Source organism: Coptis chinensis, chromosome 6 (genome assembly GCF_015680905.1).
Source record: "Coptis chinensis isolate HL-2020 chromosome 6, ASM1568090v1, whole genome shotgun sequence".
Classification (NCBI taxonomy): domain Eukaryota; kingdom Viridiplantae; phylum Streptophyta; class Magnoliopsida; order Ranunculales; family Ranunculaceae; genus Coptis; species Coptis chinensis.
In genome coordinates, this window is record NC_141461.1 from 15,023,540 (window position 1) to 15,039,833 (window position 16,294).

At 37.5% G+C, this 16,294-nt stretch overlaps 1 protein-coding gene and 2 pseudogenes across 3 annotated transcripts; all 3 read left to right on the forward strand.

Moving 5' to 3' along the window:
- Positions 1 to 2,486: 2,486 nt before the first annotated feature.
- LOC147491676 (putative serine/threonine-protein kinase PIX13) lies at positions 2,487 to 5,985 on the forward strand. Its single transcript, XM_086566440.1, has 6 exons — positions 2,487 to 2,861; positions 3,270 to 3,595; positions 4,068 to 4,203; positions 4,484 to 4,626; positions 4,764 to 4,887; positions 5,317 to 5,985. Exons 1-6 carry the CDS (start codon positions 2,792 to 2,794, stop codon positions 5,337 to 5,339), a joined length of 822 nt encoding a protein of 273 aa, XP_086422566.1. The 5' UTR covers positions 2,487 to 2,791; the 3' UTR covers positions 5,340 to 5,985.
- Positions 5,317 to 5,985, forward strand: LOC147491677 (putative serine/threonine-protein kinase PIX13 pseudogene; annotated as a pseudogene). Its single transcript, XR_015198977.1, has one exon. The product of XR_015198977.1 is annotated as a putative serine/threonine-protein kinase PIX13 pseudogene (transcript).
- Positions 5,986 to 6,183: 198 nt separating this feature from the next.
- Positions 6,184 to 7,860, forward strand: LOC147491678 (dehydrodolichyl diphosphate synthase CPT3 pseudogene; annotated as a pseudogene). Its single transcript, XR_015198978.1, has 2 exons — positions 6,184 to 6,319; positions 6,863 to 7,860. The product of XR_015198978.1 is annotated as a dehydrodolichyl diphosphate synthase CPT3 pseudogene (transcript).
- Positions 7,861 to 16,294: the final 8,434 nt, after the last annotated feature.

The window sequence follows — 16,294 nt, forward strand, 5'->3', positions numbered from 1 at the left end:
AAAGATCGGCGCGGAGATATTTTTTAAGTTTTCCCCAATCCACGATTTTAGACTTACCTCGCCCTGCGTGGACGAAGTCGCCTTCTTCACTATTGTCACCAAGCCATAGCACCAACCAAAAACGAAGTTGCCACAAGCGCTACCTGTTTGTCGTCTGACACTTCTTTGTACTCCAGAACTTCTTCCACAGTCCCGAGCCAATCAATCAGTTCGTCTGGTTGAAAGCTACCATGAAACTCAGGCAGATCAATTTTCAAACTAGATTTCCAGCATCTGTTCTCTCTGTGATGTGGAACACGCGGGAAATTGTCAATCTCCTCCAAATCAGCAAAGGGGTTATTATCTTCTGCCTCCAAATCGTCCTCCACCAGCTGTGGTTCACGATCTCGTGGTTGATCGGGTTGCCGATTAAAGGCCTCGACCTGGCGGGTTAGCGCTGCTACCTGCCTTGAAAGTTCGGTCATTTGATCACGAGCATACACATCGTCCAGATTAGCTTCTCTCTGAGGTCTATCACGTCCTCTTCCTACTTGACGAGGCATATTGCAGATCGTAACTGAATCTGATACCAACTAATGTAATAACTAAGTGCGTTAGCTCACAAATAATCAACTAATCGTTCTTTAACCAAGAAACGACTGAATTATTTTAATAAAATCAATGAATGAGTATCACAATTCTCCTCGGCCTTTAAATAGGCGTCCTAACCCTAAGATAAACAAGCGGTGAAGCCACCGAACCAATCCTACCAAAATTAAATGAAACAAATTGACTTTCTCATAAAAGCCCAAAGAAAAGCCTAGAGCGCGTGCGCGCTTGTGAGAAGGGTAATACTGAGCGCGTGCGCCCTCGTTCTACTGTAACAACCTCTAGACATGAGCGCGTGCGTGCTTGCCAGAAGGGTAATACTGAGCGCGTGCGCCCTCGTTCTACTGTAACAACCTCTAGGCATGAGCGCATGCGCGCTTGTCAGAAGGGTAATATTGAGCGCTTGCGCCCTCGTACTACTAAGAACAGCCCCTTAGACTTTCACGACACCGTCATATTCATCAATGTATTTCTGAGAAAAAATCTGTACTGCATCAGATATTATCGTGGTAGCCCAGGCCTTTCAGAATATATGTTGACAGAAAATTGGAAGTGATCCCAAGTTTCCAACATCGGATACTTTGTATAGCATAGAAATTGTGGTGAGATATCGGAGTTTTCAGCTTTGTGGACTCTTTGACGAGAAGGCAATACGTGACCCAATTAGGCAACGTGGGGCCATCATAAGTCAATATTGATTATTGAACACATAGTCAATTATAGAGGGTCAAAGTCAATCGTGGCGACTTGTTAGCTTTAGAGGTGTGAGATGTAAATGTACCCTTTGAAACAAGGCTAAGAATACGAAATTGCCTTGATAGAAACAAGACATGTCCAGCCGTGAAAGAAGATGTGAATCGAAATACTGTACTCAAATAGTGGAAATTGCGAAGAAAGACACATAAACATCTTGTTAACGCGGACTTTGCCTTCAAAAATTCACTATCCTGTTTTTCTATTCTAAGAAATTCACTCTTTTGACTTTGCCCCTTGTATCCATGCTGCATGGTCCGATGGTCGTACCAACTACCAAATGTATGTGGGAACTTGGAAGTTTTGGATCATATTATCTTCAGAAGATTTAATTATTCACAATCTATTATAAAAATGTTAAATTTTTAAGGAACAGACGAGAATATATGATCCTTTAAACAAAACTCTAGAATTTTTTTGTTGGTTCTTCTTTAAGAATAATCGTCAAGTCATTGCGACTCCTCTAAGAATAATATTACGGTACCAATGATGTCACCACCCTCACCCTCCCCCAAATATAACATCATGGGCAGTGTGCAGTAAATTGTCAAACGCTCGAACCCCATAGTTATGGAAGCAATTGATAAGAACCATTAATTTCAACTTGTGGTTATCACTGAATAACTCATTAATAGACCTTGACTCAGTTGATGAACCAACACATCCATGGCCCATTCATCACTGTGCTGTTTAGTTTAACCTTGTTCAGAATCTTTAAGGTAAAAGAGATGACGAATATTCATGGCAAAACATCTCTGTTGGCATGTTGCATCAAAGTAGTTTCTTCTCGGATTATCAGCGCCGAAAAAATATTGCATACTACATAAATACAAAATCTATTTTTCACGATCGTCCATAATATTAACAGATTTCAACATCCTTTTTGCATTGAATGTAAATAGTTGTTTCCATAGTGGGAGCTGGGAAATCATGGTGTGCGGTGATGGTACGTAGGAGACTAGGAGTAGAGACGGAGAGTAAACTGCATCAATATTGAGTACATTCCTACCTCTTGGGAGTAAAAAAAGTAAGAATGATCGAGGAGACAAAGACGTCTAAATTCTACACTGCTGGTTACGAGAAAATTCTCGTCAAGACCAGTTGACTAAACTAAATAATAGTTAGATGCATTGTTCGTTATCTTCACCAACATGTGTTTTCTACCAACAGCTTTTTAGATTGAATTCACTGAGAAGACCAAGACCATTAGACTACTATATTGCAATTAAAATATGAAGAGAGTATAACGAAATTTTCATCAATATATAACAACAAAACCCAACCTTCATTTTCTTCTCTTTCCTCTTGTCCACTCTTCTCTCCTCATCTTTGGTTTCTCTTCTTCAACACTAGAACCAAGCTTTGTTTCTGCTCTTGTTTTCCAAATACTAGAACAAAAGAAGCTTATATGGTATTCTCTAGTTAGAACTTTAAAAGTGAAGGTGAAGATATGGGAAATTTTTGTTGCGGTAAACCAGCTCAAGTTGATCATAGAAGTTCAAACATAAGTTCAACCCCAGGTACCCAACTACCCAAGATCCTTCCCCTATCTAGATCTGTTAAACTTTTAGTTGTAATCAGTAGATTTTTGTTCTTTTGCTATTTATATCTATAGAAGCTTCAGTCTGATTCCATAGTTATCAAAAGCTGAAAAGATATCTACTAAAAGTAACTTCCCCTGCAAAAAAAAAAAGCTGACACTTGAGTATCTTTGCATTATTTAGTTTTCTTAGGAATCTCTCAGTTTATTTGGGAAGATTCTTTTAGTAGATATCTTTTGTCCATGGTATAAATTTTTGGTATGCATTTAAATTCCATGTAGTTGAAAAATCCCATTTCATCTCTAGTCCTAGAACAAAATCCTTGACTTTCAATTCTCATATACAGAATATCTCTGTTTTAGCTAACATTCTATTATTAACAAGCAGGAACATCTACTACCATAGGCAATGGAAGTCAATTATCAGTAAGCAGTGCTGGAAATAGTCTATACTCAAACAGCGGGAGTGTTGGCGTCGACCTAAACCCCAATGGGCAAATTCTGCCGACGCCAAACCTAAGAATCTTCAGTTTTGCAGAATTGAAGAATGCAACAAAGAATTTTAAAAGCGATACCGTACTTGGTGAAGGAGGTTTTGGAAAAGTTTTCAAAGGTTGGATTGATGACAAACCACATTCTAAGAATGGGAGTGGATATGTTATAGCTGTAAAGAAATTAAATTCAGAGAGCATGCAAGGATTTGAGGAATGGCAGGTAACTTTTTAAGCCAAGTAGAAACAAAGTGTAGTAAGCTTATGATTCATTTTGTATTTGTAAGAAATGGTAGTATAGCTCAAGATTGATCCTGTCATAATCTCATATTGTCACAAGAGGCGTAAGTTTGTTTATGTGTTTTCTGGCATAGAATGTATGTGATTTATGCCTGATGTGAAGGAGAGAGATGTCTGTGATTCCTCAAATTCCATGTGAATAAAGTTGAATTGACTAAAAACCTACATGTTTAATTTGTCTCAAGTATTTGAGGTTAAGAATTCCATCCAAAATATTACATTCATAGAGAAGATGTCAGGGATCAGGGAGTCGGTGTTTTTCATTTATGCATATTCAAGACATGTTGACATGGCTCACTTCATTATATCAGTATTAAGGTTTATTTCATCATATCGCTCTGTGTATCTGTGGGTGTTGTTCTAAACTGGTCTTGTTATTTATTGGTGTGGTGCAGTCTGAGGTTAATTTCTTAGGGAGGCTTTCGCATCCCAACCTTGTTAAGCTAATGGGCTACTGCGGGGAAGACAGCGAGCTCCTTCTTGTTTATGAATTCATGCAAAAAGGAAGCTTGGAAAACCATCTCTTTAGAAGTAAGAAAAGAGTATACTAGTAAAGCTAGTGTTAACGTTGAGGCATTATTGGAAAATGACAGTGCTAATAAAAGAATATATTCATTCACCTTCTGACTCGAATGTCAGTTCTTGATGCAATGCAGGTCTAATATAAACTAATATTAGTTGTTTTAAGCAACATCAGTCGTTTTTAGATTACCAATGAAACAAGATCTACAGGTTGAGACTCAGGAAAGCAGACCCTAATAAGATATTGAGCTCGCAATGTTTATTAATATAGGACATTAATCTTATGCAGGGGGTTCAGCTGTTCAACCACTTTCATGGAGCTTACGACTCAAGATAGCGTTAGGTGCTGCTCGAGGCCTGGCATTCTTGCACTCATCAGAAAAGCAGATTATCTACAGGGACTTCAAAGCTTCAAACATCCTTTTGGATGGGGTAAGAGTTTGTTACCCAAATTATTATTCCAAGTTGTCAGATTTCATTTTGACTTGTACAGACAGAAAACTGCACTCCTAAATGTTACTGAAAAATTATCAATAATTAATCTTATAATAATCACTTGTCTCCTGTAGAACTATAACGCCAAGTTATCTGATTTTGGATTGGCGAAAAATGGTCCAATGGGTGGTGCTTCACACGTGACAACAAGGGTCATGGGGACATACGGATATGCAGCTCCTGAATACGTTGCCACAGGTAAATACTGAAAAGCTAAATTCTTAATACTACATAATCTCTTTGTGCAGTGTGGAATCAATTATTTTTCTTCTTTTTTAGAATCATTATTACTAGTAAAGTTTTAATGTGTTATAATAAGAAACACTATTTGTATATATGGTGGAATCCTATTGAAACCAAGAAATTTGATCGCCCTGCCATCCACTTAGTTCTTACTGATTCAATTTGCAAGGTGAGATGAACATATATAAGCTCAAACTTGAACTAGCTCGAACACTTGCTGCAAAACGGTTAATGCCCAGCCCAGCAATGCGCTGAGGTTGGCATATATGTTAGAAAAAAAAAATTACATTAATTGTGCTAGCTTGAGCTATCTAAATGTTTAGATAAAAGAACAAAGATTAGCTTCTTCCATACAGTACTAATGAATATGATCTCATTGAACAGGTCATTTGTATGTCAAAAAGTGATGTATATGGCTTTGGTGTGGTATTGCTTGAGATGCTTACAGGCCAAAGAGCTCTTGACACAAACCGACCAAGTGGACAACACAATTTGGTAGACTGGTTGAAACCATCTTTATCTGATCGGCGAAAGCTGGTGCGAATAATGGATCCACGATTAGAAGGCCAATATCCATCCAAAGGTGCAATTCAGGCAGCTCAACTCACTCTAAAATGCCTAGGTCCTGAACCTAGAGTCCGACCACCCATGAAAGAAGTTGTCGAGTCTTTAGAACGGATTCAAGCCATCAAGAGCAAGACTAAGGAATCTAGAACTAGACCCTCTGCACACACTAGATCTCAATTTCATCAAACTGCTCCAGGAAATCATGCCTATCAACGCTCACCCAGAAGGAGGTAACTCTATTACAAAAGAATGGAATGAAGTTCACTTATGTGCATGCCCTCGATCGTTTATACGGAACCATCCCCATTTTTTTATTATGAGATGTTCTCTTTGAAATTACAATCAGTTTGTGACTCTGGTAATTATTTGTATCAAATAGATGTATGTAACTTTGAGGTTTAAAATTGTCTCGTGTAATATAACTTAGTTTGTTTCACCAGTTTATTTGTTATTCTTTAATGTAACAGAACAATATTTCCCTTTTAATTTTCTCCTTCAGAGCTTCTTTATGGCTAAGCAACATTTCATAATATCGGTCGATATATATCAGAAATATCGAATATATCGCGATATTCTCCACCTTCACAAAACACAAAGAGCATGCAACTTACAGCAAGACGTAAGCTAAAATCTATCAAAACATGAACAAATCATGCAGAAAAAAACACATATGAACGTATTGTTACTAGTCATCTTCTTCATACCTCCTAAAAAAACTCCCATTTTTTGTACTTAAACAGCAAATAAAAATACTCTTACATGTAACTCCAAGAACCACTTTTTTCCTCCGTCTTTTTGACAAGGGTCGACGTCCTTCTCGGTAAGCAGAGATACATACTTCTCCTTTTCGTTGTTTAAGTTGGCTTTCTTGTTTTGCATTTAGATCCTTGTTTGATGACGTTTACATTTGAATTCTACTTCTATGTTGTTTTTGGAGAACTGAAATTTCTTCTTTTATATTAGGATATCTTGGAAACTGCTAGAATTTTTGTTCATACATGAGGTGTCATGCTTGGTCAATATTTGTTGTCTTGATGATTTGTTATTAGTCCGGCCTTTTTTATTATTGAAAGTTTCTTGGACACTCTTAGAATAATGTTTGCATCTTGTTTCTCGTGCACAAAGTACATCATCATCAATTGATTCAATTCTATAGAGTATATATATGTGCTTATCTGACTTGTACTACTTTTCGAGGTTAATACTCAAGGTTTACCTAAACGAACTTGTATCACTGATTTGCCACTAGATTTGACTTTTGTGTGAGGTTCCTCTATAGTACTAGCTAGTTATGCTCTTGATCGTTCTCTGAAATTATAGCATTCAACCTTTGATTCATAAAAGTCACCTGAAATTAGAACAGGTCATTTTGGAATTTGCCTTCATTAGCCAGTGTCACCCAAGATGGAGAGCCTTAATAAATCTAGTCAATCTGGTATTAAAGGGTTATTTGCAAGTTTTGTTGGTTTTCTACGGAAGTGCATCTTCCATGTGCTCTCTGTCGGTCCAATGCCTACTCACATTGCTTTCATCATGGATGGAAACCGAAGATATGCTCGAAAAAAGAACTTGAAAGAAGGGGCTGGGCACAGGGTTGGCTTCTTGGCTTTCTTGTCCACACTCAAGTACGGCTATGAGTTGGGTGTGAAGTATGTCACAGTTTATGCATTCAGCATTGACAATTTCAAACGACGGGCTAAGGAAGTTCAATATGTTATGGATTTACTGGATGAGAAACTTGAAGAGCTACTCAACCAGAAGAGTATTTTGGATAGTTATGGAGTGAGGATACGTTTCATCGGGAACTTAAGTCTCTTGAATGAGTCCACTAGAGTAGCTACAGAGAAGGCAATGGCAGGCACTGCCAAGAATGACAAGGCAGTACTCTTAATCTGTTTGGCATATTCTTCCACTGATGAGATTGTTCATGCTGTCCAAGAAGCTTGCAACGAGAAATGGAATAAACTTCAAGAAATGGACTCAAATGAGAGAGGGAATGATTCAATTCTAGCAACTAGAGCAATGACTCATAAGGAGTGTGCAATCAAATTGGCAGATCTTGAGAGGCACATGTACTTGTCTGGGGTCCCTGATCCTGATATCTTAATCCGATCTTCAGGTGAGTCACGCCTGAGCAATTTCCTTCTGTGGCAGACAACTTACTGCCACTTGTATTCTCCGGCTGCACTTTGGCCAGAGATCTCTTTGTGGACCTTATTGTGGGCAATTTTGAACTTCCAGCAAGCCGAAGCATATCTGGAAAAGAAAAAGAAGTTGGCATGAATCTTGTAAATATGGAGTGGCTTATTGTGTTCCATTCTTCCTATATAAAAGAAGGAATTAAAAGTTACAATGTGCGCTGTTGTGGATATACAATAGTGCTACATAAAGAGGTCTTGGTATTAAATTATTGGTAGATATAATTCTGATAGTTTTCACCTAAGCACCATAAATGGTTGTACAGTGTGCAGTGCATTTAAGTTACAGAAGGTATTAGGTTTTCATGTTTCCTTGAGAATAATGTTTCAGAAACAATTGTACGTTATTTGTCTTGTGTCATGATATCTGATTGACACAAGGTGTTAGAGTTGCAGAACTAAACCCCAGTAGTTGAACAATGCAGGTGAGAACTGAAATTTTCATTGCAGACTAGGCTCTGGAATAAGTCTGCTTTTAGGAATGTCTGTTAGGATCCTCTGGGGGTGGCTCACTTGAGTTCTGCTGGGATACAAGTATTTTTAACATCTAGCGCAACTTAAAACACACAAAAACTAAAGAAAAAACGACTAAAAAGGATATCAAACTTTATACCTTTTGACAATATGGGAACCAAACTTATTTTCTTAACAGTTTGGGGACCAAACTGTTTGGTTTTTGCAATGTAGGAACCTCCGTCAAATTTCTCTAACACCGTTTATAATTTGTATTAATTTTCATTTTATAAATTAATACAAATAAAAATTAATTTGTAATGTTGAAAAAAAATTAATATAAATTAATTTGTAATGTTGAAAAAATTAATATAAATTTTCTAATTTGCAATGTTGAAAAAAAAAAATACAAATTAATACAAATTAGAAACAGTGTTAGAGAAATTTAACTGAAGTTCCTACATTGCAAAAATCAAACAGTTTGGTCCCCAAACTGTCTGGAAAAAAAGTTTGGTCCCCATATTGTCAAAAGGTGTAAAGTTTGATACCCTTTTTAGTCGTTTTTCGAAAACTAAACGTGAATGGTTCTCGACTTGTATGTGACAATGTAGAGAAAAAATGAGTTTTTTTCTCTCTTTGGCGAATAGGTTGTTAGGCACGCTCGCGCTCTATGTATGCCTGGACAAGGGCGCGCCTGCGCTCCTCTCTTTGGCTATGAACAGGTTGTTAGGCACGCGCGCGCTCGACTTTTGCCTAGCCAAGGGCGCGCTTGCGCCCCACCATATTTCAACAGGACTTCGACAGAGAGAAATTCTTAGTGAGTTGAGTGTTCATATTCTTTGTGAGTGAATTGAGAGCTCTTGTAATCTGTTACTCTGGACATCTAGTAAAGCCTGGAACTTGCCAGTGTGGACGTAGGCAAATTGCTAAACCACGATATATCATTGTCTTGTGGTTGGTTCTCTTTTGCATTATTATTTTTACTTTATATATTTGTTAAATTGTTAATGAGAAGCGTTGGGATAGTACTTAGAGGGTGTTGAAGTCTTGTCTAGAGATAAGGATCAATCCTTGTGTAGGGTTGATCTATTTGTAATAAATAACGTTATTTCGCAGTAAATTATTCACAACAATTGGTATAAGAGCGGGGTATACGACTTAGGATTTTGAGTTTTGGTGAAGAACCATAGTGCTCAAAATTTGCGTAGACAAGGTGTTCAATAAAATTCCTGAATGAAATATTTTTTTGGGTTATTGTGTGTGACTTGAAAAAATGCTCCCAAGATGTCAAATGCTAGATTTGAAGTAGAGAAGTTTGATAAAGAAGCAAAAGAAAAGACGGCGAGGGTGATATCGAATGAGATGACTTCCACAAGCAAGTGAAAGGGTAGTTCGAAGAAGCCTTTAAAACATGTACGGTGTTACAATTGCAAGGAAAAAGGGTATTATCTATGTGATTGCCCTAGCCCGAAAAAGAGTAACAAGATGAGTGATAAGTTTGAGAATGAGGAAGTTAGTGAAACAAGTCTTGCTTTTGGCTTTGATGGGGATGATGTAAGTCTTTCGGTGTCTACACAAGACAACCACATGACCGATAAGTGGATTCTTGATTCTGGGTGCTCTTACCACATGTGTCCAAATAGGAAGTGGTTTGCTACCTATGAGTAGGGCAGGAAATGGAGCAGGTTCGGGTCGGATTCTCACTCAAAACTCTTTACCATATCCGGATCCATCTGGATTCGGGTCGGATTTCGGATATCCATATCCACTAAAAACACACAAAAAAAATACACTATTTTAATGATTTTCATATATAAATGTAAGATATAAATTATTTTTAGGCATCAAAATATGAATCTTGTTAAAATAGTTCGGATTTTCGGATATTCGGGTCGGATAATTTAGATTCGGATATGGTCTATTCGGATAAAAATGAATTCGGATATGGGTCGGATTCGGGTTGATCCCATACCATTCCCAGCCCTACCTATGAGAACTTGAGTGGAGGTTCCATTTTGATAGGTAATGATGTTGCTTGTAAGACGGTAGAAATTGGAATTATATGGGTCAAGATGCATGATGGTGTGGTGAAGACTTTAACCGATGTGAGGCATGTTCCTAAATTAAAGAAGAACCTCATTTCTCTTGGTACCTTGGATTCCAAAGGACACAATTTTGTGGGAAATGGTGGAGTCATAAAGATCCTTAGTGGCTCTTTAGTCATTATGAAGGGTCAAAGACATGTAAACTTGTATACTTTGTTGGTTAGTACAGTGATAGGCGATGTAGCAATGACTACATGTGGTGATGATTCTGAGTGCACAAAATTGTGGCATATGCGCCTTGGGCATATAAGCCAAAGGGGATTGTCTGAGTTGTGCAAGCGAGGGCTACTGAAAGATTTGGAGAAACTAAATATGGAATTCTGCAAGCATTGTGTCTATAGAAAGCAGTGCAAAGTCAAGTTCGGTACAAGCAAGCACAAGACAAGAGACATCCTGGATTATGTGCATTCGGATGTGTAGGGACCTTCTAGAGTGGCTTCTACGGGAGGTAACCGGTATTATGTCTCTTTCATCGATGATTATACACGCTATGTGTGAGTATATATCTTGAAGTCCAAGGATGAAGTTTTCGAGACATTTAAAAGGTGGAAAGCAATGGTTGAGAAACACACAGAAAGAAAGGTGAAGACTTTGAGGTCTGATAATGGTACTGAGTATACCTATGGTCTTTTCAAAGAGTTCTATGCGCAACAGGGTATTGCTAGATGTTTCGACCAAATATGATCAAAACACCAAGTGTTGATAAAAGAGACGAAGAACGTAGAAAAGTAATTGGAAAAATGATGGCGATCGGGGGAATGATGAGACTGTACCTTGCGGTTGCCTACGTACCCAAATTATCAATGGGATCAAGTCTCAAGAACGTAGTTCTGAATGAAAAATAGTTTGGTATTTATATAGGTAGAGTAGAGAATCCTTGTAGCTCAAGTATTCTTGTAGCTTGAGTAATTGTGATAGACTATAACTTTCAACTGATAATTATCTCTTTGATAAGATATGAATCTGGACATAAATCAATGTACATTAGTGGCAAGCCATGTGGCTAAGGTTCACCTTTGACACATGAGTTAATAGCCCTGATACATCGATTCATGGTATTGCGAATTATTAACCCCGTCGATTAAGCGAATAAAGTGGAGATTCCTACCAATGGGCGTTTAAGCCAATCGTAGGTGGGGTCGAAACATCCTTTTGGCATGTGAACAAAATTCATATGGCAAAGAAGAAAAAAAAATGAGCCGGAATGTATAATGAAGTGTCGCGTGCGAAAAGAAATAATGGAAAATTGATCGTCGAAAAAAAAATCGTGAATTATCGGGGACGAAATAATGTCAAACTAACGATACCGGACTTGATGTAGTTAAATAAAAGATGGCGAAAATGCACGAAAAAAAAAATATCTTGAAAAATAAAATTGCAAAAAATTCGATTAAAAAATGCATGAACGCACGCGTCACGTAATAATCTGAAATTTGAATTCGACGATCGTGCCAACGGAATAAGGATATACTTGGATTATACCGTTGAAAATTAAACGTAAAGACAATTTAGTAAAAATAGTAATAAAAGGAAGTTAAATACTAATTGGACTCAAAGTGTTCGGATGTGATAAGAATATGGAGTAGATAAGAATTTGGATTAGATAAAAAAATTTCTATTTGATCCATCCAAAATACGTTGGGGCTGTTTTGAATTTCAAAGATGGGCAAAACTAGGCTACTAAGTCGGTCGGTCTATTGAAACTGTTCGGGTTTGCTGGGTTTAACAGAGAACTGCCCGAGCCGGGTATAATGGGTTCGCATGATGACAAAACAGGAGCGATATGTAAACTGACTACGTCAAAGATTCTATTTCCATTCTCAAACAAAACTGTGGCAAATACAAGTAGTAATTGAACTATGGGTCCCAAGACAATAAAAAAGACAAAACAAACAAACTAATTGACGTGAGATACAGTACCCAAAGGATTGTACAAGGAAACGGATTGTATAAGAGGATTAGTGCCAAAGGATTGTATAAGGAAACGGATTGCATAAGGGAATTAGTGTATGTGCATGATTAGGGAACTTCTTCTTATCTTCACTAAGCTATATATATATTATGCCTTGTGATACTGTAGAAGAACGGACGTCCTCTTTTCTTTCTAATAATAGTATCTGAGAATTATTATCAGAACAGATATAGATTCCGATCTTCTCGTCTTAACAGATCATATTAAGGATGTAGAAGTAACATACTTTGGAAGTCTGATGAAGTTGGACCTTGTTTGCATGGCATCATATGGGCAAGAGGATTCAACGAAGAAAATCAACCAAGTGCTGCCAGATACTGGACGAGCTAGGCCTCAAAAACCAATGGACCAGCTACGGATCTCAAACAACAACAAAAACAATATCGAAAAAGCGAGGCAGCATTGAAGCCAATCCTCAAGGCAATCTAAAAGTAAGTATCGAAAAAACTATATATGTCCAAGTGCAACGCACATTGAAAGTCATGATGTTAGAATTTCTTCTCTTATTGTTTTGTACACGATACTGAGCTAATGAAACTTATAGGTGGGGTTGAGATATTTAATGTTGGGGCTAGACGAGGAGAACTATAGATCACAAGCAAAGTCAAACACATTGCAAACGAACGTGTGTCGAATTAGAGAACAAATCGTCGAGATAATGGAAAAAAAATTGAAAAAAGAAACTGAGTACAAAAAAAAAAAAAGGCCTTGCGCGCGAGCGAGAAAAATAAAAGAACCGGATTGTAAAGGAAAGAATGATAGAGAATGTCGAGGTAACTATTCGAAAAACAATGGCTAAAGAAAAAGTGTCGTTCACCGTGGATGAACTCGAAAAATACTTTAAGCGGTGCCAATGATTATTGACAACATGAAATGGGTATGTTAGTATTTGTTATCAGTTATCTTAAAATTTTGGTTAAGTCTGAAAGACTGATGAAAAGATTTGTATTGTTGTCGTCGCAGGTAGAAACGGCGGTACGACGGGAGAAAGAACTTCACGAAAAGATCGCGAATAAAAGTTTCGCTCCGCATGATCTCAATGCCTTGGAAAAAATAAATAAGGTGAAGATAATTTTCAATCCGCTCGGAAAGTTAACGTAATGCGAATTTTTTGCCGCACGGAGAAACGGCGGTAGTACGAGAAAAATATATTCACAAAGAGTCGACGGAGAAAAGTTTTGCGTAACAAGGTGTCAATTAATGTCGTAGAAGAATGAAAGAAGCTGAAAGAAGTTTCGTTGAGAAAGATCAGGTCAATGTCTTATAACGCTGTCGGAAAGTTTAACTCGGAAAGATTCGCCAGGAAAAATCGGCTCAATGTCTTAGAAAAAAAAAATTAAGCTGGCATACAGTTTCGCTTGAAACGGAAAGAGTTGTACTAGTTGTATAAGCAAAAGCTGATAAAGAACCATTGGTTTTTCCCAAACCAAAGATTATGTGATTGTGTGAATGTAATATCATAGAACTAAAAATTCTTTTTGAATAAAATGAAGTATGTGTTGGCAATTGAATATCATTGTGATGTCAGATAACATATCTGTGGAAAACTGACAATGTTGTTGAATTATATAGATGACACGAAATAGAATGAAACGCCCCCAATGCTAACTTTAAGCTTGCAAAATTAGATTGAGCGAAAAAATGCTCCGACGCAGAACTGACGAAACGAAACGGGGTAACTTCATCAGATGTTGACATAAATGAGTAACCGCCTAATGGCGTAAAATCGCTCAATTTAGACCGAAAATTAAATGTGGTAAGTTCGGTTCGGATTTTGTCGTAGCGATAATACGACTAAGCGGTAAATTTTTCAACTTAGGCTGCCGAAATTAAACGTGGTAATTTAAATCGATTTTGTCGAGCGATAATAACGACTAAAAGCGAACGTAAAAGTGTTCAACTTAGACCCATCCGTGGTAATTTCGCCGATTTTGTCGAGCGATAGTAACGACTAAGTGAGCGTAAAAGCGTTCATCTTAGACCTAATGAGAAATTAAACGTGGTAATTTCGCGGATTTTGTTGTAATGATAGTAACGACTGTCGAGTGTAAAAGCGTTCATCTTAGGCGACGAAATTAAACGTGGTAATTTAAATCGATTTTTTCCGAAATGATAAGAACGACTAAAAGCGGCGTAAAAGCGTTCAACTTAGACCCATCTAAATTAAACATGGTAATTTCCCGATTTTGTCGTAATGAATGATAGTAACGATTAGCGAGTGTAAAAGCGTTCAACTTAGGACCCACGAAATTAAACGTGGTAATTTCGCGGATTTTATTATAGCGATAGTAACGGCGACTAAAAGCGGCGTAAAAGCGTTCAACAGGATCCATCTAAATTAAACGTGGTAATTTAAGCGGATTTTATCTCAATGATAATAGTAAAACTAAGCGGCGTAAAAGCGTTCAACTTAGGATCGATGAAATTAAACGTGGTAATTTTCCCGATTTTGTTGTAATGATAGTAATGCGACTAAGTGGAAATAAAAGCCGTTCAACTTAGATCGACGAAATTAAACGTGATAATTTCGCGGATTTTATTATAGCGATAGTAACGACTAAGCGGCGTAAAAAGCCGTTCAACTTTGGCGGCGAAATTAAACGATCGTGCTAAATTAAACGCGTGGTAATTTCGCCCGGATTGTTTTGAGCGATAGTAACGACTAAAAGCGGCGTAAAAGCGTTCAAACTTAGGACCGACAAAATTAAACGTGGTAATTTCTTTTGTCGTAATGATAGTAACGACTAAGCGGCGTAAAAGCGTTCAACTTAGGCAAAATTAAACGTGGTAATTTAGCCAGGATTTTGTCGTAATGATAGTAACAACTAAGCGCGTGAAAATCGTTCATTCTAACCCATTTAAATTAAAACGTGGTAATTTCGGTTGGATTTTGTCGTAATAGCAATAATAACGACTTGCGAAAGCGGCGTTGATCTTAGGACCGACGAAATTAAACGTGATAATTTCGTCCGATTTTATCGTAGCGATAGTAACGACTAAAGCGAAAAAGCGTTTCAGCTTAGACCGAATTAAAATTAAACGTGGTAATTTCGTCCGATTTTATCGTAAGCGATAATAACGACTAGCGAAATAAAAACGTTCAACTTAGAATTGTGAAATTAAACGTGGTAATTTCGTCGATTTTAAATAGCGATAGTAACCGTAAAAACGTTCAACTTAGGACATGAAATTAAACGTGGTAATTTCGTTTTATCGTAAATAGATAGTAATGACTAGCGGCGTAAAAGCGTTCAACTTAGAATTAAACGTGGTAATTTAACGATTTTGTAAATAGCGATAGTAATGTTGCGATGGAAACAAAATTATAACATTAGAACTTCGGGTTTTTCGTTCAACTTGTAAATTTTGTCCGCTCATTTAGTAAAATAATTTGTTCGCGACGAGCGGAAAACGAACATCTGTTAGGGTCATTTCGGAAATAAACCAACAATGTCAAGGCCCCATTTTACGCCAAATGACCAAGGTTTATGGATTGGATGACGCTTACGCGAAAGTTGACCCATACGTATATCATGTGTTTGACAAGGCACACACTTCTGACAAACGCTTAACATCCTTTTGGCATGTATGGCCACCAATACCATTGGGTCATTGTTATGTGAGCGAGACTTCGCCCGGGAGTGGTGTTTCACATAGTCCCCGAATGAATTTCTTGAGGCCTAGTAAATTGTTCGTCTTTGCTTAAAACAACGAAGGATAGAATTGAGACTTGTCTTCTTTGTGATAGAGTTTTTAGTCATCGAATTCCTCAGCATCGTCACCGCATGATCGTCGTCGGTAGATCTTACCGAGACATTATCGCTGCAAGCTTCGTTGGAATCATCTTACGGATAAGTGGTTAATCCAAAGTTGTTGTCATAACGGTGGCGACTTGATTTTCCACGGATAAGTATCGCGATATAATCGGGATGTCTTATATCATAACGCGGATACTGTACAGTAATGATAGATGTAAAATTTCATGTAATTCGTTGAACGAAGTCTAAATAAACATCCATTCTATCATTGCGAGTCGCATATTATCATTCAAATTGGCTAACGACTAG